Source organism: Oncorhynchus nerka, linkage group LG2, assembly GCF_034236695.1.
Source record: "Oncorhynchus nerka isolate Pitt River linkage group LG2, Oner_Uvic_2.0, whole genome shotgun sequence".
Taxonomy (NCBI): Eukaryota; Metazoa; Chordata; class Actinopteri; order Salmoniformes; family Salmonidae; genus Oncorhynchus; species Oncorhynchus nerka.
In genome coordinates this window covers 67,284,197-67,310,580 of record NC_088397.1, presented here as the reverse complement: position 1 = coordinate 67,310,580, position 26,384 = coordinate 67,284,197, and the positions used below count along the sequence as shown (strand labels likewise).

Here is a 26,384-nt window from a genome sequence, read left to right as displayed (position 1 = left end):
TAGTATAGTATCATGGCATAGTATAGTGTCAATTAGTGACAGACTGGCCTGACAGGTGTCCCCTGTCAAGTCACCAAGTCAGTCTGTCACTAATTGCTGCTGATGTGGTCAATAGTGCTTGAGCATATGATACTCCCCAAAGCATGGTGAAATACATAGAGGTGTATCACAAGCTAAACACATGTATTTTGTCAACTTCCCCTGCTTACTTCTCCTGGTGCCAGACAGGCAGACTTTGACTACCTTGAGCATCACTTTGAGGGACTTCGCAGGGAAATTGCGTAGGGGATTGTCTGCAGCAGGACGGCCCCCAGTGGATGGGCGCCGAGGGGTGTGGTGCTCCTCCAGCAGCTCTCTTATGAGGATCTCTCTGTACTTTTGGTAGGTAATTACTTTACCTATGAGGGAGTGGGGAGGATGAGGGAAGGGAGAGGATGATGAGACAGTGGGTAGGTGGGTGAGATATTGTCACTATAATTGCATAATGGAACTGTATATGATTTGCATGTGAACTGTACATCCAATTACAAAAATACCGTGTTCAGTAATCATCTCACCTGTTAGTTGACGGTGAACTATGTGCCCATGGAGGGCAGCAGTGTCGATCAGATGGAAAAATATCTTGTCACTTTACTGCCAGCTGTTGTCAGATCTCCTTGAACTCCACCTCCCCTCTCTGCATCTTCCTGCATCCGAATGCTGGCATTCCCTTCCTGTTCGACCTGACTGTGCCACAGGCTCCTGTGCTGTTGAAGAGCAGATGCTGGAAGAGTGTGGGACTGCTGTAATAATTGTCCACATACAAAGCGTGTCCCTTGCTGAGATGAGGAGCCAGCATGGTCATCACCACGGAATAGGACACCCCAAGCCCCTCAATGTTGGACCCTGGGTAAACTATAATGTTCTGGACAAATCCTGTCTTCACGTCGCACATAACAAAGAACTTGACCCCAAACCTGTGCCTTTTGGAGGGAATATATTGACTCCCCCCCCACACACTGCTGGCTCTCTCTTCTCCTGTAGTTCCAAGGCATAGTATTTGGTCTCCTCTACTGTGTCTCCCACCAGCTCCTCTGTCAGAAACAACTTGAAGCACTCTCCCTCAGATGGAAATGGCAAGGGGTGTTGCACCCCAGACTGGGACTCATCAAAGCAAACAGCAGGGCCAGGAGGGGTGAAATGGCTGGCGGCCTTCTAGCTACCACAAAACTCCTGTACTTCATCCACTGTCTGTCTGCCTCCATCACCACCAGCATCTTCAAAAGGGACCTGGGACTTCGTCAGTGTAAGTTCTCATCAGATTCAGGGTTCTCAATGGCTACAAGGTTGGGGGCCAGCTCCTCCCTGTCACTATCAGAATCTGATCCTGACTTTCATACTCAGACTCGTTGTCAGAATTTTAAAAAGTCTCCAGAATTTCCGCATTTGTGAGTTGTCTCCTTTTGAAAGACATTGCTGATGCTACAGCTTAGCTCACTAGCTACATATATAAACAATCACACTGAATGGCTCAGAGTGAGAGTGAGAGGTTACATGGTTGACTGCCAGCATGCGCCACTTGTATCAATAAATCACTATCAGAAAATGTTTTGTGTGGTAATTATTCATATATTTACGGTTTTATTTTCAATTCCCGGTGACAAGTCATGCATTACATACACTAAGTTGACTGTGCCTTTAAACAGCTTGGAAAATTACAGAAAATTACATCATGGCTTTAGAAGTTTCTGATAGGCTAATTGACATAATTTGAGTCAATTGGAGGTGTACCTGTGGATGTATTTCAAGGCCTACCTTCAAACTCAGTGCCTCATGGGGAAATCTAAAGAAATCAGCCAAGACCTCAGAACAAAAATTGTAGACCTCCACAAGTCTGGTTCAACCTTGGGAGCAATTTCCAAACGCTTGAAGGTACCACGTTCATCTGTACAAACAATAGGACGCAAGCATAAACACCATGGGACCACGCAGCAATCATACCACTCAGGAAAGAAACACATTCTGTCTCCTAGAGGTGAACGTACTCTGGTGTGAAATGTTAAAATCAATCCCAGAACAACAGCAAAGGACCTTGTGAAGATTCTGGAGGAAACAGGTTCCAAAGTATCTATAGCCACAGTAAAACGAGTCCTACATCGACCTAACCTGAAAGGCCACTCAGCAAGGAAGAAGCCACTGCTCCAAATCCGCCATAAAAAAGCCAGACGATGGTTTGCAACTGCACATGGAGACAAAGATCATACTTTTTGGAGAAATGTCCTCTGATCTGATTAAACAAAAATGGAACTGTTTTGCCATAATGACCATCGTTATGTTTGGAGGAAAAAGTGGGAGGCTTGCAAGCCGAAGAACACCATCCCAACCGTGAAGCATGGGGGTGTTAGCCTCATGTTGTGGGGGTGCAAAATAGATGGCATCATCAGGTAGGAAAATTGTGGATATATTGAAGCAACATCTCAAGACATCAATCAGGAAGTTAAAGCTTGGTGGCAAATGGGTCCTTCCAAATGGACAATGACCCCAAAAGTTGTTGCAAAATTGCTTAAGGTCAACAAAGTCAAGGTATTGGAGTGGACATCACAAAGCCCTGACCTAAACCCCATAGATACTTTGTGGGCGGAACTTAAAAAGTGTGTGCGAGCAAGGAGGCCTACAAACCTGACTCAGTTACATCAGCTCTGTCAGGAGGAATGGGCCAAAATTCACCCAACTTATTGTGGGACGCTTGTGGAAGGCTTCCTGAAACGTTTGACCCAAGTTAAACAATTTAATGGCAATGCTACAAAATACTAATTGAGTGTATGTAAACTTCTGACAGACTGGGAATGTGATGAAAGAAATAAATGCTGAAATAAATCATTCTCTTTACTATTATTCTGACATTTCACATTCTTAAAATAAAGTGGTGATCTTAACTGACCTAAGACAAGGGATTTTTACTAGGATTAAATGTCTTTGGCTAAGGTGTATGTAAACTTTCGACTTCAACTGTAACTACTACAGTGGGGAAATTGTGAAGGATATGTTCACGTGTCAAATGTTTGCAGACGGGAGAAGTATGATGCTGAATAATCTGTGAATGGAAAATGTTGCAACTGTGGTGGGGAACATACTCCGGACTTCCTCGAGTGCCCTGTTAGGGTGATGGAGGTCGAAGGTGTCAAGGATCAGGGCTGTGCAGCGAATCTCCTATGTGGAGGCGATGGAGAAAGTCCGAGGCAACAGTGTTTAAAGATATGGTATTGGATGCAATGCAACCTGTTTCTAGTGTTTTAAGTAAATTGGGTGACCTGGGTACACTTATTGTGGAGAAGGTTGATTTTGTGGCATTGATAGCGACAGTGATTAATGGTACAACACAAGTGTCTAAGAAGTCCAAGAAGCTGGGTGTCATATCTGCAGCCGGTACATTTTTAGGGCTCCAAGACTTAATGGCAGTAGCACTACAATAACTTTTGTAGTTAGGAAATGTCTCGCCCTCACAGGATGCTTCTGAGCCTGTGTTGGGACCTGATTAGAATGTTTTTACAGAAATACAGGTTGATTTTGTTTAATTAATAATTTTTTTGGTAGTTTGTATGATTATTTTATTTATTTTTACCAAAATGTTTTCCTTTCTTGTGATCCTTATTATACACCCGCACATTAGGTGGCGGAATGCACATTTAATTGTTGCGAACGCCATTATACCATAGAAGAAGGAAACGTCATCCTCCCGGAAGTGTGCATTTGGTACGAAAATAAATCTACGCGCGATTATACATAGCTAACGTTACTTACTCGTCACAGAGTTTCTGAATTATTTTCTCACTTTTGGTTTAGCGAATCAAAACTGTAAGAAACGAACTACTGTTTATCAATAACTGTCATCATGGCCAATTTGAATGAAGCTGATTTACCACCAAATCTGACTTGCCTCAAAGTAAGTGCTTGTTCAAAACAACTCCCACCTCGACAAGCTAACGCTAGTTAGTTAGCTAGCTAACGTTAACTATTTTCTCAAAATAGCTTAACAAAATAGTATAATCCCATGTTAGCAAGCGAATATAGCATATGCGTCAGCCAGTTACTATAGCTAGCTAACGTACTTTTATTGTTTTGGCTTTTTAAACATGCATACAGTTAACGTTAGTTAGCAAACAAAAAAAGCTAGCTATTTAGCCCAGCAGTGTATATAACAATAATGTCAGTGTAGATGCCTTTAGCAACGCGTTACTAAAAGCAGTTTGTTAATGTGATGCTCACCAAGTAACTATCATACTGACGACATTATTTCTGCAATGCAGAATGTTGATACCATTCTCCGATGTCCCATTTGTTTCGAATTCCTGAGTATCGCAATGATGACCAAATGCTCTCACAACTGTAAGTTATCCAGATTTTGTCGTCACTAGATACAACCTATCCATTCATTTTCAAAACAATGTTATAGCTGTACCGTCAGGTGTAGGCTATAGAAGATAACACTTGTCTCATAACAATATTGTATCCACACCTGATTATGTGAATTTCTCATTACAGTCTGCTCTTTGTGCATAAGAAAATTTCTGTCCTACAAATTACAATGTCCAGTATGCAATTCAGTAAGTATGATGCATGGTGGCACTGCATCATGACAATAAAACTATCTTTCAAATGTAATCTGTTTAGGTAGCTTGAAAGTGTCAAAATCAGACAAGCATGTATTTTTCTCTAATTTAGCCTACAACAGAACAAGACCTAAGAAACAACCGGATACTGGATGACCTGGTCACAAACTTTAAATCTGCAAGGTACCTATTCTGTATTAAATACTCACATGATATGCTGGTAGAAAAACAGATAAATTGAGGAGAAATCCATAATGTATCTAGCCTATATCTTGAAGCATCTATTCAGGCAACATGTAGCTCAACTGAGCCTTGATAAGTGTGCTTACCAATACCATAGATGAACTGCCAATTCATAATAGAGAAACCACAACACTTTGTATTTTGAAAAGGCCACCATGCTCAGTGTCTCAAGGTGAAATCTATGCCTGATACCATAAGCCCAACTGGCAGGTTTCATTAGTTTATTTCTCAGTTGAAAAAGACCACCTAAGATTTAAAACATTCTTTGAAAAGTGTGTATTAGTTTCAAATGCATGTGTATTATGCACCGAGTATGCAAAACATTAAGACACCTGCTCTCTCCAAGACCTAGACTGACCAGGTGAATCTTTAGTGCATTCGGAAAGTATTCCGTCCCATTGACTTTTTGGCTTAGTCATCACTGTGTAGATTGAAGAGGGGAAAAAATAATGTAATCCATTTTAGAATAAGGCTGTAACGTAACAAAATGTGGGGAAGGGGTCTGAATACTTTCTGAATGCACTGTAGGTAAAAGCTATGATCCCTTAATGATGTCACTTGTTAAATGGACTTAGTGTAGATGAAGGGGAGGAGACAGGTTAAAGAAGGATTTTTAAGCATTGAGACATGGATTGTGTATGTGTGACATTCAGAGGGTGAATGGGCAAGGCACACGATTTATGGTAATGGGTGCCAGGCGCAACAGTTTGTGTCAAAAACTGCTGGGGTTTTCACGCTTAACAGTTTCCCGTGTGTATCAAGAATGGTCCACCACCCAAAAGACATTCAGCCAACTTGACACGACAGTGGGAAGCTTTGGAGTCAACATGAGCCCAGAATGGCCGTGGAACACTTTCAACACCTTGTAGAGTCCATGCCCCTACTAATTGAGGCTGTTCTGAGGGAATGTCGACTCAATATTAGGAAGGTGTTCCTACTGTTTGGTATACTCAGTGTATACATTCAGAACCATTCAAAGAGTGCTGTTTTGTGTACTGGCTTTATAAGTTTTGTTCTGATGTTTGGGAATGCAATTAAAATGTGTAATTTTAGAATGATTATACTGAGGATAAAGTGGAAGGAATGATAAACTACCTCTGGAGGCTTCGCCTGGCCTTGCTATTTGTCAGCTCATTAATCTAACACCCACTGTTAATAGCATTTTTCTACCACTTTATGTGACAGTTGCATAGTGTTACAGTATGTCAATTAATTGACAACAAAAAAGCAAGCAGCATGAAATACTTTACTTTGGCCTTTAGGGTAATGTATTTCCCTCCCTATATAGATGTTGTGTTTAGGGAGCAGGTCTCCTGGTTTCCTAGTAACTATCAGGATGCCCTTTCCTCTGGGAACTGGGTGATTCATGCCTTCTCTAAATCCATGGCTCTGCATTCCTCCCTGTTATTCACAATGGAACTGGCCTGCATCTGAATAGTAAATCAGGCATGCAATCAGATCAAACTGTCATGTGGGCTTAGATCATCTCCAACTCATCCTCTTCTGCCTGGGCTCAACCCATGCCAAAGCGCACCTCGTGGGGGAAAATTACAACTCTTCAGTGTCCTCCGTCTCCTTGCTCTTGCCCAGAGGGCATAGGGGTACATTGTGTGTGTTAGGGGTTGGGTGATATTAGGACCGCATCATCTATCGACAGCTGTCATTGATGGTGATGACATCGTCATGTGACAGACGATGGTTTAGCCTATTTGAACTTGACTGGCGCCACGCAGTAAAGAACATCTTGCAGGGCAGCACATGTGACATTCTGATACTTTACCTATTCCTATTTTTATAGCCTCATTCAATAAGTATGTTGTATACAGAATAGAGGTCGACCTATTAATTAGGGCTGATTTCAAGTTTTCATAACAATCGGAAATTGGTATTTTTGGGCACAGATTTCTGATTTTATATATATATATAAAAAAAGTTTTATTTTTAAAATACCTTTTATTTAACTAGGCAAGTCAGTTAAGAACACATTCTTATTTTCAATGACTGCCTAGGAACTGTGGGTTAACTGCCTTGTTCAGGGGCAGGACAGATTTTCACCTTGTCAAGTCAGGGGACACACTTGCAACCGCACAGTTAACTAGTCCAACGCTCTAACCATTGCACTCCACGAGTAGCATGCCTGTTACGCAAATGCAGTAGAAGTCAAGGTAAATTGCTAGCTAGCATTAAACTTATCTTAAAAAAAACAAGCAATCATAATCACTAGTTATAACTACTGATCCAGTTTAGCAGGCAATATTAACCAGGTGAAATGGTAATTTCTCTTGCGTTCATTGCACGCAGAATCAGGGTATATGCAACAGTTTGGGCTGCCTGGCTCATTGCGAACTCATTTTCCAGAATTTTACGTAATTATGACATACATTGACGGTTGTGCAATGTAACAAGAATATTTAGACTTAGGGATGCCACCCGTTAGATAAAATACCGAACGGTTCCATATTTCACTGAAATAATAAACGTTTTGTTTTTGAAATGATAGTTTCCGGATTCGATCATATTAATGACCAAAGGCTCGTATTTCTGTGTGTTATTATGTTATAATTAAGTCTGATTTGGTAGAGCAGTCGGACTGAGCAGCAGCAGGCCCGTTATCATTCATTCAAACAGCACTTTCGTGCGTTTTGCCAGCAGCTCTTCGCAAGCACAGCGCTGTTTATGACTTCAAGCCTATCAGCCTAATGGCTGGTGTAACCAATGTGAAATGGCTAGCTAGTTAGCTGGGTGTGCGCTAATACTGTTTCAAACGTCCTATAAATACTGTTTTATAGTCCCATAAATACTATATTAACTACAACCTAAAACCTCTTATCTTGGAATATTGAAGTCTCATGTTAAAAGGAACCATCAACTTTCATATGTTCTCATGTTCTGAGCAAGGAACTTAAACGTTAGCTTTTTACATGGCACATATTTTATATGACACACATTTTTACATGGCACATACACTTTCTTCAACACTTTGTTTTTGCATTATTTAAACCAAATTGAACATGTTTCATTTTTTATTTGAGGCTAATTTGATTTTATTGATGTTTTATGTTAAGTTAAAATAAGTGTTAATTCAGTATGGTTGTAATTGTCATTATTACAAATAATAAAAGTTTTAAAAAATCGACAGATTAATCGGTATCAGCTTTTTTGGTCATCCAATAATAGGTATCGGTATCGTTGTTGAAAAATCATAATCGGTCGACCTCCAATACAGAATGCAATAGTGGGATGTAGGCCAGACAGACTGGAGAATTCCACCAAAGCAGCGCAAAATGGCCAGTCAGAAAATATAGTTTTTTGCTCTCTGTCAGATGCATGGACTTTTTTGTTGTTGTAACGGACACTAGCTGTTTAAAAAAAACTTAGCCTCTATTACCGTCTCTCCATTTGATAGGCTATGAATCTGACTATGGGCTCATAGGCTACGCTTTCATTGTTTTATGCATGGCTTTCTTCTAATCAAACAATGAATGTAATGGAGTTCGATCTCAGTTGTTTGAAAAGCCTAAAAAAAGGTAAGGTAGCCAGGGGACTAATAATAAGAGAGAACCAACATTATCAATAGCCTTTAGAAAAAATCAAATGCCAAGTTTAATGAAGTTAAGCTTATTAAGAAATAAATTATTCACGCGATCTGGGTAAATCCCTCCATCCTTTCAAAAATAAGAATGAACGCCTATAGCATAGGCTATTCTCAATCACAGCTTTATGATGGTCCTGTGAAATCAGAGGAGTTAGGAGGTAAGGTGTTAACTACTAAAATCTCTTAGCTACCTGGGTTGCATCCTTGATGGAATCCTGGGAGGTGTGAGCATGGCCACTAAAGTGCTAGGGAAGGTTAATGCAAGGACTACATTTTTGCTTAGAAAGTCCAATCTGCTTGATAAGGTCTCCAGTAGAGGGCTAGCCACTGCCCTCATTCAATGCCATTTTGACTACGCTAGTACTTCCTGGTTTGGGGCTTATCTAAGTTGCTGAAGGGTAAGCTGAAGTTGCTGAAGGGTAAACTCTAGATAGCCCAGAATAAGCTGATCAGGGTGGTATTGAAGGTGAGTCCACATACTCACATAGACATGAGCTTCGTTCAGGAACTCTACTGGCTGCTTGTTGAGGGTTTCCCAGAGTAGTCTGGGTTTGGTTTACAGGAGTATTTATGGTCCTGCACCCAGATATCTAACTGATTACTTTCCTCAGGTTAGGGATGCACACAATCACAGCACCAGATCAGGTGTTGCTAATTTGTGTTTATACAATTTCAGGAGTAATGCTGGAAAGGTACTTTCTTGTATACTGGAGCTTCAGAGTGGAATGTGTTGCCTCTGCCCAAAAAAACCTCTTCAATATGATTTATTATTATTTTAGGCAAATAAAGCAATTATTATATCCAGTTCTGAAGATGGTAGACCGGTTATACATCATGGGCTGATAGAAACAAACTCACTATGGTAAGACAGTCTGATGAGGAACGGGCTGTCACTGCTCCGTCATCAAATCAAAGTTTATTGGTCATGTACACAGATTTGCAGTGAAATGCTTGTTTCTAGCTCCAACAGTGCAGTTATACATAGCAAAAAGAAACTAAACAATACACACACACTCCAGAAAATAATACAAGTTGTATGGGATGAGCCATGACTAGAATACAGTATATACTGTACATATAAAGTGGGTGAAACAGTATGTAAACATTATTAATGTGACCAGTGTTGAATGACTATGTACATAGGGGAGAAGTCTCTAAGGTTCAGGGCATGGTACTGGACGGAGGCAGGCTAGTGGTGACTGTTTAACAGTTCGAAGGCCTGGAGATTGAAGCTGTTTATTTGATTTATTTCACCTTTATTTAACCAGGTAGGCCAGTTGAGAACAAGTTCTCCTTTACAACTGCGACCTGGCCAAGATAAAGCAAAGCAGTGCGACACAAACAACAACACAGTTACACATGGGATAAACAAACAGTCATTAACACCATTTTTTTTTTATACAGGGTGTGCAAATGTTGTAAGATTAGAAAGGTAAGCCAATAAATAGGCCATAGTGGCGAAATAATTACAATTTAGCATTAACACTGGAGTGATAGATTGTGTGGAAGTTTAATGTGCAAGTAGAGATACTGGGGTGCAATGGAGCAAAAAACAAGGTGCAATGATCGGTAAACTGCTCTGACAGTTAATGTTTAAATTTAGTGAGGGAGATATAAGGCTTCAGTGATTTTTATTTTTATTTTTTCCCCAATTCGTTCCAATCACTGGCAGTAGAGAACTGGAAGGAAAGGCGTCCGAAGTAGGAGTTGGCTTTGGGGATGATCAGTGAAATATACCTGCTGGAGAGCGTGCTACGGGTGGGTGCTGCTATGGTGACCAGTGAGCTGAGATAAGGCGGGGCTTTACCTAGCAAAGACTTATGGATGACCTGGAGCCAGTGGGTTTGGTGACTAATATGAAGCAAGGGCCAGTCAACAAGAGCGTACAGGTCGCAGTGGTGGGTAGTATATGGGGCTTTGGTGACAAAACGGATGGCACTGTAATAGACTACAATTTGCTGAGTAGAGTGTTGGAGGCTATTTTGTAAATGACTTCGTCGAAGTCGAGGATCGGTAGGATGGTCAGTTTTACGAGGGTATGTTTGGCAGCATGAGTGAAGGATGCTTTGTTGCGAAATAGGACGCTCATTCTAGATGTAATTTTGGATTGGAGATGCTTAATTAATGTGAGTCTGGAAGAAGAGTTTACAGTCTAAACAGACACCTAGGTATTTGTAGTTGTCCACATATTCTATGTCGGAACCGTCCAGAGTAGTGATGCTAGATGGGCGGGCGGGTCCGGGCAGTGATCGGTTGAAGCGCATGCATTTAGTTTTACTAGCATTTAAGAGCAGTTGGAGGCCATAAGAGATTTGTATGGCATTGAAGCTCGTCTGGAGGTTAGTTAGTACAGTGTCCAAAGAAGGGCCAGAAGTATACTGAATGGTGTCGTCTGCGTAGAGGTGGATCAGAGAATCACTAGCAGAAAGAGCGACATCATTGATGGGAACAGAAAAAAAGAGTGCCCGAGAATTGAACCCTCTGTGGCACCCCCATAGACTGCCAGAGGTCCGGACAACAGGCCCTCAGATTTCACACACTGAACTCTATCAGAGAAGTTGTTGGTGAACCAGGCGAGGCAGTCATTTGAGAAACCAAGGCAGTTGAGTTTGCCGATAAGAATGTGGTGATTGACAGAGTCAAAGGCCTTGGCCAAGTCGATGAATACAGCTGCACAGTTTGGTCTCTTATCGATGGCAGTTATGATATCGTGTAGGACCTTGAGCGTGGCTGAGGTGCACCCATGACCAGTTCGGAAACCAGATTGCATAGCGGAGAAGGTACGGTGGGATTCGAAATGGTCGGTGATCTGTTTAACTTGACTTTTGAAGACCTTAGAACGACAGGGACATCTACAGCACCTGGTTCACAGGAAGGCAAAGATAGATATTGGTATGTAACAGTTTGGGTCTAGAGTGTCTTCCCCTTTTGAAGAGGGGGATGTCCGCGGCAGCTTTCCAATCTTTAGGGATCTCAGACGATACGAAAGGTTGAACAGGCTAGTAATAGGAGTTGCAACAATTGCGGTGGATTATTTTAGAAAGAGAGGGTCAAGATTGTCTATCCCGACTGATTTGTCGGGGTCCAGATTTTGCAGCTCTTTCATAACATCAGCTATCTGGATTTAGGTGAAGGAGAAGTGGGAGAGGCTTGGGCAAGTTGCTGCAGAGCTGTTGACCGGGGTACGGGTAGCCAGGTGGAAAGGTGGAAAGCATGGCAAGCTGTAGAAAAATGCTTATTGAAATTCTCCATTATCGTGGGTTCATCTGTGGTGACGGTATTACCTAGCCTCAGTGCAGTGGGTAGCTAGGAGGAGGTGCTCTTATTCTCCATGGACTTTAGTGTCCCAGAATATTTTGGAGTTTGTGCTACAGGATGCAAATTTCTAGCCTTTACTTTCCTAACTGCCTGTGTATATTGGTTCCCAACTTCCTTGAAAAGTTGCATATCGCGGGGGCTATTCGATGCTAATGCAGTACGTCACAGGATGTTTTTGTGCTGGTCAAGGGCAGTCAAGTCTGGAGTGAACCAAGGGCTATCTATATCTGTTCTTAGTCCTACCTTTTAAAAAAAAAAATAGGGCATGCTTATTTAAGATGGTTAGGAAAGCACTTTTAAAGAATAACCAGGTAAACTCTACTGATGGAATGAGGTCAATATCTTTTCAGGATACCCGTGCCAGGTCGATTATAAAGGCCTGCTCGCTTAAGTGTTTTAGGGAGCGCATGACAGTGATGAGGGGTGGTCTTTTGACAGCGGACCCATTACCCATGCAGGCAATGTGGCAGTGATCGCTGAGATCCTGGTTGATGACAGCAGAGGTGTATTTACAGGGCATGTTGGTCAGGATGATATCTATGCGGGTGCCCGCATTTACGGATTTAGGGTTGTACCTGGTAGGTTCCTTGATCATTTGTGTGATAAGGAGGACATCTAGCTTGGATTGTGGGATGGCGGTGTGTTAAGGATATCCCAGTTTAGGTCACCTAACAGTATGAACACTGAAGGTAGATGGGGGGCAATTAATTCACATATGGTGTCCAGGCCACAGCTGGGGGCTGAGGGGTGTCTATAACAAGCGGCAACAGTTAGATACTTATTTCTAGAATGGTGGATTTTTAAACGTAGGAGCTCAAACTCTTTGGGCAGAGACCTGTATAGCATGACAGAACTCTGCAGACTATCTCTGCAGTAGATTGCATCTCCACTCCATGTTGTTGTTGGGGATTTTTTTCCCAGAATTTTTGGTGGCCTTCCTAAGCCAGGATTCAGACACGGCTAGGACATCAGTGTTGGCGGAGTGTGCTAAAGCAGTTGTTGATAAAAATACAAGTGTTATGCATGCAACTTTAAATAAACCTCTCCTTAATGCAACCGCTGTGTCAGATTTAAAAAAAGCTTTACCGAAAAGCACACCATGCAATAATCGGAGTACGGAGCTCAGACACAAAAACAAGCCATACAGATATCCGCCATGTTGTGAAGTCAACAGAAGTCAGAAATAGCATTATAAATATTCACTTACTTTTGATGATCTTCATCAGAATGCACTCCCAGGAATCCCAATTCCATAAATGTTTGATTTGTTCGATAAAGTCTATCATTTGTGTCCAAATACCTCCTTTTTGTTCATGCGTTTAGTACACAATCCAAACTCACTAGGCGTGGGCAAGTCCAGGCGAAAGTTCAGACAAAGTCATATTACAGTTCGTAGAAACATGTCAAACGAAGTATAGAATCAATCTTTAGGATGTTTTAATCATAACTCTTCAATAATGTTTCATCCGGAGAATTCCTTTGTCTGTAGCTGCGTTCCATTGCATTTCTAACTCTCTCGTGAGCGCATATGATCAGCTCATGGCACTCTGCCAGACCCCTGACTCAATCAGCTCTCATTCCCCCCTCCTTCACAGTAGAAGCCTCAAACAAGGTTCTAAAGACTGTGGACATCTAGTGGAAGTCTTAGGAAGTGCAATGTGACGCCATAGACACTGTATATTCGATAGGCAATGACTTGAAAAACTTCAAACCTCAGATTTCCCACTTCCTGGTTGGATGTTTTCCTCAGGTTTTTGCCTGCCATATGAGTTATGTTATACTCACAGACATCATTCAAACAGTTTTAGAAACGTCAGTGATTTCTATCCAAATCTACTAATAATATGCACATCTTAGCTTCTGGGCCTGAGTAGCAGTCAGTTTACTCTGGGCACCTTATTCATCCAAGCTACTCAATACTGTCCCCAGCCATAAGAAGTTAACGAGTTACTGTTTCCCAAATATCCAAATATCTTGATATACTATCCGTCATCCATCAATCATTTGCTTCTATTTCAGTCTCGTTTCTACATCGTAATATTCTATAAATCTGCACAAACCCTAGTCTCCGTGATGAATCAGTATTTATTTACTAACTAAATAATCGCACAGAGTTACAAACACACACAAGCTAGATTATACGTTGATTACTAACAATGCAATGAAAGTCCCTAGTGGACTAACCCGATATGACGGCTTGGTACACATTGAAAAGGGGTGGGGAAAGAAAGAGCGGGAGAAGGAGAAACAAAGGAATTCAACTCGTACATACAGTTGAATAATATGCTCATCATAAATATGGATATTTAGCACCATAACAACTGCTCATTCAGGTTTAGAAATGCAATGTACATATTTACGCTTGTATGTCTGTCTTGTACCTCTGGTGAAATTTCCCTATCAGTCTATGACGAATAGTTTGACAAAGTCTCTGGTTGTCCACCAGAAGTCACCATGTCCTTAGTAGTTGTTGTAGGTTTCCTTTTGTTCTGGAAGTGTCTGTTCGATTGTATACATCAGACGTACCACATGGTGGAGGAAGGGAAATGTTCTTCCTCTCTCATCGTTAGACTGAATCCTTCAAAGGTACACATGCGGTGGTCCTCCGTTGAGTTTACTAGACTAAAGTACTTAAACAGCTGCAGACTGAATGTTCCGATGTAGTCTTTATCTTCTTAACTCGAGAATTTGAAGGTCTTACCCTTTTCTGGTCTGGTAGTCTATTCAGGGTACAGCTAAGACCACTGTCCACACCGGCAGCAACCCAGCATGTTTTGAGATTCCAACCATTTCAATGTGTGGATGATCCTCACATTCTCTGGTCTGATTAATTTTAGTTAGGAGTCCTTTCATAAACACTCTGGGGTAAAAAGGGGCGTTCCCTCCTTTTGGCATAATTTCTGTGCTCACGTGGGCGTGGTTACTGACAGGGTAAAACTTTACACTTCCTACAAATAGTTTCATATTTAGTCATATAAGTTCCACAGAATTTAGATGTAAATCTGATAACTGGGATGTATGCATTTGTAGAGTTACCATTATTTGGTTATACCCTCCTTAACCCTTTCACACGTACCATCACCACACGGGTGTGATCGTTCTACAGTGGTCCCTGAAGCGTACGATCACACCCGTGTGTTTAGAACACTCATTTAGAATGCTCGTTTAGAACGGCAGTTTCGAATGACGCAACAATCAGCGTTTGAGCTGGCCACACTTTTTTCAGAAACTATTTACACAAACACAGTCCTTACAAAGTTATGTCCAGAATGTCAGCAGTTTATTTTTGGATGGATTGTTCAGATATTCACAGAAGATATAGCATAACACAATCATCCTAACCGGAAAAATGTAGGCTACATTTGTCCTAGCGCTGAGGAAAGATTGACCCAACACAAGCAGTCATATTTTCTAACTCTCGGCTGACGTAAACTACAATATGAATTAGCTAATAGCAATTACTGTATATAATTAATCACATCACGGGTGAGTGAGCTCACCATTGATCGAAATAACTAGGTAAAACACTTTATAGAAATCGAAAGTAATCCGACATTAGTTTCAGCGCGCAGCCATGCATTTTTTCCTCACAGAAACCGAAGATAATAAGAGAAGATGAGATGAGTTTGGTCTGTTTGTAGTATGCATGTTGAAGGGGTGTGTCATCTACTGTCGTTCACATCCCACCATGAATTTCCAGAAGTCCTCAAAAAATTAGTGAACTCTTACTCACCTCATTTTGTTATAACATCTTTGGTCAAACAGACGTGAATCCCAGAATGCATTGTATGTCAACAAACATGGATACACAGCTGGAATTAGCTTAGCTCATCATAATCAGTACAACCTTCAAAAAGGTATTTTACACACATAATATGTGCCCATTACAATCTGTGCAAGAATCGGAATGCATGATTTGTCACCTAGAATTGAAAACATGAGAATAAAATCGTAAATACACAAATAATTACCACACAAAACATTTTCTGATAGTGATTTATTGATACAAGTAGCGCGTGCCGGCAGTCAACCACGTAACCTCCCATTCTGCGGCCTTCAGTGTTGTTGCAGCCATGATACTATGCCTTAGAGATGGGGGTGGAAATGCAGTTGTTGTTCAGTCACTGCATGGATATTAAATATGGGTTATGCATATTCAGTTTTTTGTCCTCTAGTAAAACAAGTTGTTGAACCAACTACCAGTACTGCAATAAAATAGATTAATATTACATATTGGCATATGTGTTTTCTTGCTGTGTTTTCATCCAGTACAACTGTTAAGGAGTGTACGTTAGCATACAAAAGCTGTCCTCATTCTTCAGCTCCAAAGATGTCCTGCTCCAGTTATGATATTGACAAATAATGTTTCTGGTTTCTGAAAGTACAGAATAAAGAGGAATTATTCATTAGTTATTTATCTTCTGAATAATATAATTATTCATCTTCTGTCTCTGCTGCTAAAGCCACTTTCTACCACTCTAAAGTCCAAGCATCTGCCTCCTAACCCTAGGAAGCTCTTTGCCACCTTCTCCTCCCTCCTGAATCCTCCTCCCCCTCCCCCCCTCCTCCCTCTCTGCAGATGACTTCGTCAACCATTTTGAAAAGAAGGTCGACGACATCCGATCCTCGTTTGCTAAGTCAAACGACACCTCTGGTTCTGCTCACACTGCCCTACCCTGTGCTCTGACCTCTTTCTCCCCTCTCTCTCCAGCTGAAATCTCGCGTCTTGTGACGGCCGGCCGCCCAACAACCTGCCCGCTTGACCCTATTCCCTCCTCTCTTCTCCAGACCATTTCCGGAGACCTTCTCCCTTACCTCACCTCGCTCATCAACTCATCCCTGACCGCTGGCTACGTCCCTTCTGTCTTCAAGAGAGTGAGAGTTGCACCCCTTCTGAAAAAACCTACACTCGATCCCTCCGATGTCAACAACTACAGACCAGTATCCCTTCTTTCTTTTCTCTCCAAAACTCTTGAACGTGCCGTCCTTGGCCAGCTCTCCCGCTATCTCTCTCAGAATGACCTTCTTGATCCAAATCAGTCAGGTTTCAAGACTAGTCATTCAACTGAGACTGCTCTTCTCTGTATCACGGAGGCCCTCCGCACTGCTAAAGCTAACTCTCTCCTCTGCTCTCATCCTTCTAGACCTATCGGCTGCCTTCGATACTGTGAACTATCAGATCCTCCTCTCCACCCTCTCCGAGTTGGGCATCTCCGGCGCGGCCCACGCTTGGATTGCGTCCTACCTGACAGGTCGCTCCTACCAGGTGGCGTGGCGAGAATCTGTCTCCTCACCACGCGCTCTCACCACTGGCGTCCCCCAGGGCTCTGTTCTAGGCCCTCTCCTATTCTCGCTATACACCAAGTCACTTGGCTCTGTCATAACCTCACATGGTCTCTCCTATCATTGCTATGCAGACGACACACAATTAATCTTCTCCTTTCCCCCTTCTGATGACCAGGTGGCGAATCGCATCTCTGCATGTCTGGCAGACATATCAGTGTGGATGACGGATCACCACCTCAAGCTGAACCTCGGCAAGACGGAGCTGCTCTTCCTCCCGGGGAAGGACTGCCCGTTCCATGATCTCGCCATCACGGTTGACAACTCCATTGTGTCCTCCTCCCAGAGCGCTAAGAACCTTGGCGTGATCCTGGACAACACCCTGTCGTTCTCAACTAACATCAAGGCGGTGGCCCGTTCTTGTAGGTTCATGCTCTACAACATCCGCAGAGTACGACCCTGCCTCACACAGGAACAGCGCAGGTCCTAATCCAGGCACTTGTCATCTCCCGTCTGGATTACTGCAACTCGCTGTTGGCTGGGCTCCCTGCCTGTGCCATTAAACCCCTACAACTCATCCAGAACGCCGCAGCCCGTCTGGTGTTCAACCTTCCCAAGTTCTCTCACGTCACCCCGCTCCTCCGCTCTCTCCACTGGCTTCCAGTTGAAGCTCGCATCCGCTACAAGACCATGGTGCTTGCCTACGGAGCTGTGAGGGGAACGGCACCTCAGTACCTCCAGGCTCTGATCAGGCCCTACACCCAAACAAGGGCACTGCGTTCATCCACCTCTGGCCTGCTCGCCTCCCTACCACTGAGGAAGTACAGTTCCCGCGCAGCCCAGTCAAAACTGTTCGCTGCTCTGGCCCCCCAATGGTGGAACAAACTCCCTCACGACGCCAGGACAGCGGAGTCAATCACCACCTTCCGGAGACACCTGAAACCCCACCTCTTTCAGGAATACCTAGGATAGGATAAAGTAATCCTTCTCACCCCCCTTGAAAGATTTAGATGCACTATTGTAAAGTGGCTGTTCCACTGGATGTCTTAAGGTGAACGCACCAATTTGTAAGTCGCTCTGGATAAGAGCGTCTGCTAAATGACTTAAATGTAAATGTAAATTAGAATACAATATAAGGATATAGCAATAAAACAATACTACAAAGAAGTAACATAATAAACACTGCTATAAAAAAAATAGTTTATTGCATTGACAAAATCACAGATTTGAGTTATAACAGTAAGAAATTAACTTTTGAGCTCCACAAGGGGGGCAAGGCAGGGCAGAACAGAGCTATGCTGAATAGACCAAATAAACAAACCATGGTCATATCTTTTATTTATTTAAATAGGCAAGTAATTTAAGAACAAATTAGTATTTACAATGATGGCCTACACCGGCCAAACTCGGACAACGCTGGGCCAATTGTGCGCTGCAATATGGGACGCCCAATCACAGCCAGTTGTGATACAGCCTGGATTTGAACCAGGGTGTCTGTAGTGCCATAGACCGCTGCGCCACTTGGAAGTCATAAGGCCAGGGTAGCTTCAAAATACAACACAAGCTAATAGTTTTCTGACGCAACTAGCATCGTTTTACAGAGCTAATAGAATAATGTAGCTAGGTAAGCATGATTGACAATAACACCATAAAGGTTATAACATGTGTAACGTTACCTCACGTGTCCGCAGTTATAAGGAATATATTATGATCTACAGCTACAGCAGAAACGGCATACGGAAACTATTATTATAACTATTATAACGTAATAAGGCACTTACTTTGATGGAAACGCAGCCTGGATTTGAACCAGGAGTCTGTAGTGACGCCTCTAGTACTGATGTGCTGTGCCTTTGACCGCTGCACCACTTGAGAGTCATAAGGCCATGGTAGCTTCAAAATGCAACACAAGATAATACTTCTCTGACGCATTTAGCATTGTTTTACAGAGCTAATAGAAGAATGTGGCTACGTAAGCACGATTGACTATAACACCATAAAGGTTATAAAATGAGTAACGTTACCTCACGTGTCCGCGGTGATAAAGAATATACACAAATATATTATGCTCCATACATACAGTACGCTACAATAGAAATGTGGAATAGAAAATGTGAACACGTGTGCAGATCCTGTTCTGACGGGAGATGAGCAAATGTCTGCAGACGTGAACTGCACAAACAATTGGGTAGTGCTTGGGGAATTTTGTCCGTGTCAGAAATGTCCCAAAAATGTAATTATCCGCAAAAGTAAAAATGACTATTTTTATGTGAATGAATGAGGAGGCGTAACACACCTAAATTCAAACTGTTTTTAGAAAATAAAAACTTGTTTGAAAATCATTTGAAATTGAAGTTAAAACAACCTATAAATATAAACAGGCTGCGTGCTTTAGTTTGAGGGCAGCGCGGATAAAATGTACTGTTTACGTATCAATCACATTCTGGAATGGAGAGAACATTCTAACATCACGTGCATAAAAAAACTCACGCTGGGGCGACCGTTAGAGATATTTGGAACTCACGCATGAAAGGGTTAAAGATACCCCAAAACAACTGATTTGACATGATTATTGTTTAAGTCCCTCCCGACCATTTCCCACATTATTTACGTTAGAACTATTGTTTCAATATCCAACTTTTTTATGTTAATGTTTTGGGCAGAGTCTCTTCACTCAAAGGATTCTTTCCCCTCTCGTTATTGCAGTGCAGAGAGTTCCTGCAAGGTATTTACGACCATCTTAAAACTGGCCAACTGACTCCACTCCCCGCTCTCTCTGATCCTCACCCAGGAGGGGAAGTCATGACACCCTTCAAAGCTCGATTTTTAACTAAAGATCACATTTTTTTCAAATAATGTACAACTATTTGGTGGAATGTGCTTCGTGGCTGCTTGAATGGCAAGTAAAATTTTGTCTGGAAGACCACGTTAATTTGTTTGACTCTAGTGTTCCATTTGTACACAACAAAAAGGAAAGCAAGCCAAGCATCACATCATTCTTCTACCTAAATTCCTTTTTCCCTACCATGTCTCATTCACTCAATTGCGTTCTGACCTCTCCCCCCGCACACAAGCTCCCATTAGGCCTACAGAAATAAATGCTATTAAACATATCTAACTGATGGGCTACAAAGCTAGATTCTTATGGCTGTTGCGGTGAGAGTATTACCACCACACCAGCCAGTAAAGTTTCACGTGACTGAGTCACGGTAATCTCCTTTTTATGCACTCTGGACATACTTTGGTAGTACCGAACTTACAGCCATCAGGTCCAAATGACTTGGGCCCAGATTCAAAAAACACTTCTCACGCAAATACTTTAGAAGCTGCTGAAGAAGACAATAAGAGTTCATAAGATAGTTCGTAAGTGCAATTCCTCAACAATACCTTAAGATTTTAATGAGTTTCTTACGAATATCTTCTTAAGATGTTTGTTTCTAGGCAACCGATTTAGCTAGTTAACAATGGCAATCATGTTAGAACAGTAATCTCAGTTGGAAATGTGCTAAAACATGTTCTTGGGTTTAAAATAATCAATACTGAAACTTTCAGAAGTTTGTGAGGGAATTAAACATTTTCAATTGCTTTTAACTTTTCTCTCTCTCTGCCCTGAGTTTAAGACCAGGGTTTAGCTATCTTGGATTTTAAGAACATTTCCAATAACTTTATTTTTCAAGAATCTAATTTCTTAACTTTTTGCATAAGGAGAAACATAAGAAATGGCACGATAATTTTTTGAGGAATAGCAACTTTGCTTAACTTTCTTAAGTCTATAGTTAAAGAAAAAATGGCAGTTAAGAAGACATTTCTTCTTAAGAAGGTTTTGTGAATCTTGCCCCTTGTTCTCAGGGCTCTCTTGTCCCTCAAACCACTCTGACATCAATGCAAATGCAATCGAAATGACATCAAACACAGTAGCCCTATAGTACTTTTAAAACTTACTTCACTGTGATGGTCAATTTGAAGAAATAAGTTTGACAGCAGGTTGAAACAGTGTATAACATGGTTATTGTGGATGTTGTTTTAAAGCCTAACACAATGAAATGGACAGCACTTTCTAAGGTGACGATTAATTCAAAACTTGCATATGCAAATCAGATCATATGCATAGGCTTATGAGCCCGCCCCTAAAAAAACAAATGTAAATTATGATTGTGCTGTTATGCGGTAGGCTGTGTATTGTATATTACGCATGGCAGAAAAACATCAAACACAACTGATTTAACTCTCCTGCTGTGTTCTGGTCGATTTGGACTGATTTACAAGTCTTCGCTCTGAAAAATGTAGTTCATTTAATCTGATTGTCATAAGGTTTCATGACTTTGTCCACACAGGGCATTTGAACACACAAAATACATTTTGATATTTTAGTTAACTTTTGTACACCTATGGTGTTCCCGGTCAAAAATGACCGGTCAATAGAAATGAATGGGTGAGACTACAATTACTGTATAAAATTGAGTTCAGGCACATGCCCATTCATCAAATGTACAAACTTCCTCTCCCAGACCCCCACATGCATGTGTGTTTGACCACACACACACCTCACTCCCCTTCTTGGCTTCCATGGCAACCCCCATGGGAACCTTTCCCCAATAGAATCTTTCCCCCATAGGAACCACACCTGTTGGGATTCTCACAAACAATCATAACATCAATAATATATAGAACTTTTCTCGCAGCTCTGGTATATAAAGCTTTTTTGAGGCCTTGCTCACAATTTATTCTGAGGCAGCACAATGACCATACGATATACTGTATGTGATGCTCTTGATCATATCTTTGATCATGACACTGGTGAGGAGGAGAGAGTCCTTGTTAAACTTTGACACAAAGTAGTCTGTGATAAATAGCACTATGTTTCATCTTGAGTATTTGTTATAGTCAAATAATCCATACATTATGCTTTTTTAAAACTCAAATGAGTTGTATGAGCTCAGGTCAATGAGGCCTACAGGTCATAAATAGCAAATAGAAGTTAAAAACTTGTAATGTTCACACAAACTTAGGTTGATAAAAAGATCAAACACATTAGGTGATAATATGTATTATTATGGATTTATAATCCGCTATAATGGGGCGGTCATTTTGGACCGGGAACACAGAATTAATTAACATGAAACGAACACAACAGGAGGGTTAAGATGTCTTTGGTACATAATTGGTGTAGCCTATACTCCACAATTAAACAAATTCAAGTAATGGCATTTGAATGTGGACTGTGTTATAATGCTTACTGAATGGACTTGTTACCTTATGCTACACTCCAGCATTTCTAGCCATGATCTGGGAGAGAACATGTATCCCTAGATGATGCTGTTGGTTCATTGATTGTACAGGGCGGCTTACAGTTAGCCTAAAATTTGTGAATTTGATTTTGAATAGGGCATTTCTGGTAGATTTTGATAAATAATTGGGTGACAATACAGTTCGCTATACAGGTTATCTCACCACCATGCGTTTCCATCTCATCCTCTCTCACTCCTTTATTCCATTCTCGAGCATGCAAACAGGGTGTCAACAGTTACTATCGACATGTTACTAAACGTATTACTATCGATGTTCCTGAACATATTTCACTTCGGTTCCCAAATTTAGTACTGGGTAACTGCAGGAACAAGGTTGGAGAGCACATGGCAGAATATCACCTGTTGGGGCAGTGAGAGCATGCTCCTCAAACAGGATTATCACCTGTTGGGGCAGTGAGAGCATGCTCCTCAAACAGGATTATCACCTGTTGTGGCAGTGACAGCATACTCCTCAAACAGGAATATCACCTGTTGGGGCAGTGACCGCATGCTCCTCAAACAGGAATATCACCTGTTGAGACAGTGAGAGCATGCTCCTCAAACAGGATTATCACCTGTTGTGGCAGTGACAGCATACTCCTCAAACAGGAATATCACCTGTTGGGGCAGTGACCGCATGCTCCTCAAACAGGAATATCACCTTTTGAGAAAGTGAGAGCATGCTCATCAAACAGGAATATCACCTGTTGAGACAGTGAGAGCATGCTCCTCAAACAGGAATATCACCTGTTGAGACAGTGACGGCATACTCCTCAAACAGGAATATCACCTGTTGTGGCAGTGACAGCATGCTCCTCAAACAGGAATATCACCTGTTGGGGCAGTGACCGCATGCTCCTCAAACAGGAATATCACCTGTTGAGACAGTGAGAGCATGCTCCTCAAACAGGAATATCACCCGTTGAGACAGTGACAGCATGCTCCTTAAACAGGAATATCACCTGTTGAGACAGTGACAGCATGCTCCTCAAACAGTGGTTGATGCGTGGAGTGAAATAAGTGTTGTATTCATTTCTCAGCTGCTACAAAACAGAGAAAGCGCATGGCCTCCACTTGCTATTCGAGTGCATACAGGTGATTTGTCTTTTTTCCCTGCCCCTGTTCACGCCCGTTTGATAATGGGCCGTTCTTAACCTAAACTAATTTCAAAATATGATCAGTTGATGAGAGAACAGCTGTCTACCCTGAGGCAAGAAACAGAGTGCAAGCTTTTTTTTTGAGCCACTTTTTCAAATCATCAGTATTTTATTTAATTTATTTTTATTTCACCTTTATTTAACCAGGTAGGCTAGTTGAGAACAAGTTCTCATTTGCAACTGCGACCTGGCCAAGATAAATCATAGCAGTGTGAACAAACAACACAGAGTTACACATGGAGTAAACAATTAACAAGTCAATGACAGTAGAAAAAAAAGTCTATATACATTGTGTGCAAAAGGCATGAGGAGGTAGGCGAATAATTACAATTTTGATGGTCATAAATGATCAGATGGTCATGTACAGGTAGAGATATTGGTGTGCAAAAGAGCAGAGAAGTAAATACATAAAAACAGTATGGAGATGAGGTAGGTAAAAATGGGTGGGCTATTTACCGATAGACTATGTACAGCTGCAGCGATCGGTTAGCTGCTGAGATAGCAGATGTTTGAAGTTGGTGAGGGAGATAAAAGTCTCCAACTTAAGCGATTTTTGCAATTGGTTCCAGTCACAGACAGCAGAGAACTGGAACGAAAGGCGGCCAAATGAGGTGTTGGCTTTAGGGATGATCAGTGAGATACACCTGCTGGAGCGCGTGCTACGGGTGGGTGTTGCCATCGTGACCAGTGAACTGAGATAAGGCGGAGCTTTACCTAGCATGGACTTGTAGATGACCTGGAGCCAGTGGGTCTGGCGTGTAGTCATACGATGTAGCCCCTATGTTTTGATTTCTAAGACATTCTAAGGTTTGTATCCTTCACAACTAAAGTTGCCAAATAACTCTTACTGTAGCATATAGGACCTGTTTTAAATTATCACTTTATTACGCTCAACATTTCCATTTCATATGTGCAGTCACTGTAATGGGAAAAATATCCTTTCTATTTTATTCAGCTAAGTTCAATTTTATTGTTCTTACTATAAAATCATCTAAAATAAAATAATGGCACAGGACTTAATAATTGGATCGCTGTAGAATGCTGTGGTAGCCATGCTGGTTAAGTGTGCTTTGAATTCTAAATAAATCACAGACAGTGTCACCAGCAAAGCACCATCACACCACCACCTTCATACTTCACGGTGGGAACCACACATGCGGAGATCATCCATTCACCTACTCTGCATCTCACAAAGACACGGCGGTTAGAACCAAAAATCTCAAATGTGGACTCATCAGAACAAAGAACAGATTTCCACCAGTTCATTACTTGTGTTTTTTGGCCCTAGAAAGTGTCGTCTTCTTATTGGTGTCCTTTAGTAGTGGTTTCTTTGCAGCAATTCGACCATGAAGGCCTGATTCACGCAGTCTTCTCTGAATAGTTGATGTTGAGATGTGTGTTACTTGAACTCTGTGAAGCATTTACTTGGGCTTCAATCTGAGGTGCAGTTAACTCTAATGAACTTATCCTCTGCAGCAAAGGTAACTCTGGTCCTCATGAAAGCCAGTTTCATCATAGTGCTTTATGATATTTGCGACTGCACTTGAAGAAACTTTTTTCTTGAAATGTTCCACATTGACTGACCTTCATGTCTTAAGGTAATGGTGGACTGTCGTTTCTCTTTGCTTATTTGAGCTGTTCTTGTCATAATATGGACTTGGTATTTTACCATGGAGAGCTATCTTCTGTATACCAACCCTACCTTGTCACAACACAACTGATTGGCTCAAATGCATTAAGAAGGAAAGAAATTCCACAAATTAACTTTTAACAAGGCACACCTGTTAATTGAAATGCATTCCAGGTGACTACCTCATGACACTGGTTGAGAGAATACCGAGTGTGCAAAGCTGTCATCAAGGCAAAGGGTGGCTACCTTGAAGAATCTCAAATATATAAAATATATTTTGATTGAACACTTTGGTTACTACATGATTCCATATGTGTTATTTCATAGTTCTGATGTCTTCACTATTATTCTACAATGTAGAAAATAGTAAAATAAAGAAACCCTTGAATGAGTAGGTGTGTCAACTTTTTACTGGTACTGTATATTTTCGGATGGAAAAATGCTTTCACTGTAAATTTGATTTACTAAAACCAGATATAAAGTATGTAGAATAGATAGTAGATAATGTTATAATCTTGGAACTAACAATCACCAAAATAAAAGCTAGATGGACCTTATTAGCCATAGCAAAATGCATAGAATTGCAGGAAATTGGCTTTAAAACTGCAACATTTTCTCTCGCCTCCATGGCTAAATGTCTAGATTTGCGGAACATTTGCTAAAAGAATTCAAAATGTATGCATCACCAAGATGAGGGAGTCCTCCTTAAATGTTCTCTAAAATTCAGATGGGCCGACCTGGCCCATTGCCATGCCCCCTGCCACGCTTCCCACCTAAGTCCATTTTTTAAATCCATATATTTTGATGGGCACCTAATCCAGTGATTGTCATGCATTGTTATTTTCAATAGGGATGAATTTGCCTGCATCTTTACTGTATGTGCATTAAAATCAGATTCTAATTTTGTTGGGACTAATTCATCACCTGAGTAAATGGAAACTCATCATCTGGATCGCTAACTCTAAATATAATATCCACTGCTAGTAACATGTATTAATCTAACAGTAAATGTAATGTCCAAAAAAACATTGCAGTTGTAGCCTACCGCTCAATGAGGCCTATGCTATCACAATGGCCAATGCACATAATCATTTTGCGCGCATCTTATCTCAAATCCACCTCTAATATCATTACATTATTACATTACATTTAAGTCATTTAGCAGACGCTCTTATCCAGAGCGACTTACAAATTGGTGCTTTCACCTTATGACATCCAGTGGAACAGCCACTTTACAATAGTGCATCTAGGTCTTTTAAGGGGGGGGTTGAGAAGGATTAC

At 41.4% G+C, this 26,384-nt stretch overlaps 1 protein-coding gene across 1 annotated transcript in view; it reads left to right on the top strand.

Annotated features, from left to right (window-relative positions):
- Positions 1-3,704: 3,704 nt before the first annotated feature.
- LOC115140152 (E3 ubiquitin-protein ligase RAD18-like) overlaps positions 3,705-26,384 on the top strand; it is a 119,522-nt gene continuing 96,842 nt past the window's right edge. Inside the window, exons 1-4 of the mRNA XM_029678309.2 lie at positions 3,705-3,922; positions 4,287-4,365; positions 4,522-4,583; positions 4,702-4,772. Coding sequence (XP_029534169.2) covers positions 3,872-3,922; positions 4,287-4,365; positions 4,522-4,583; positions 4,702-4,772 — 263 coding nt within the window. The 5' untranslated portion in view covers positions 3,705-3,871. The remainder of the gene's footprint in view (positions 3,923-4,286; positions 4,366-4,521; positions 4,584-4,701; positions 4,773-26,384) is intronic.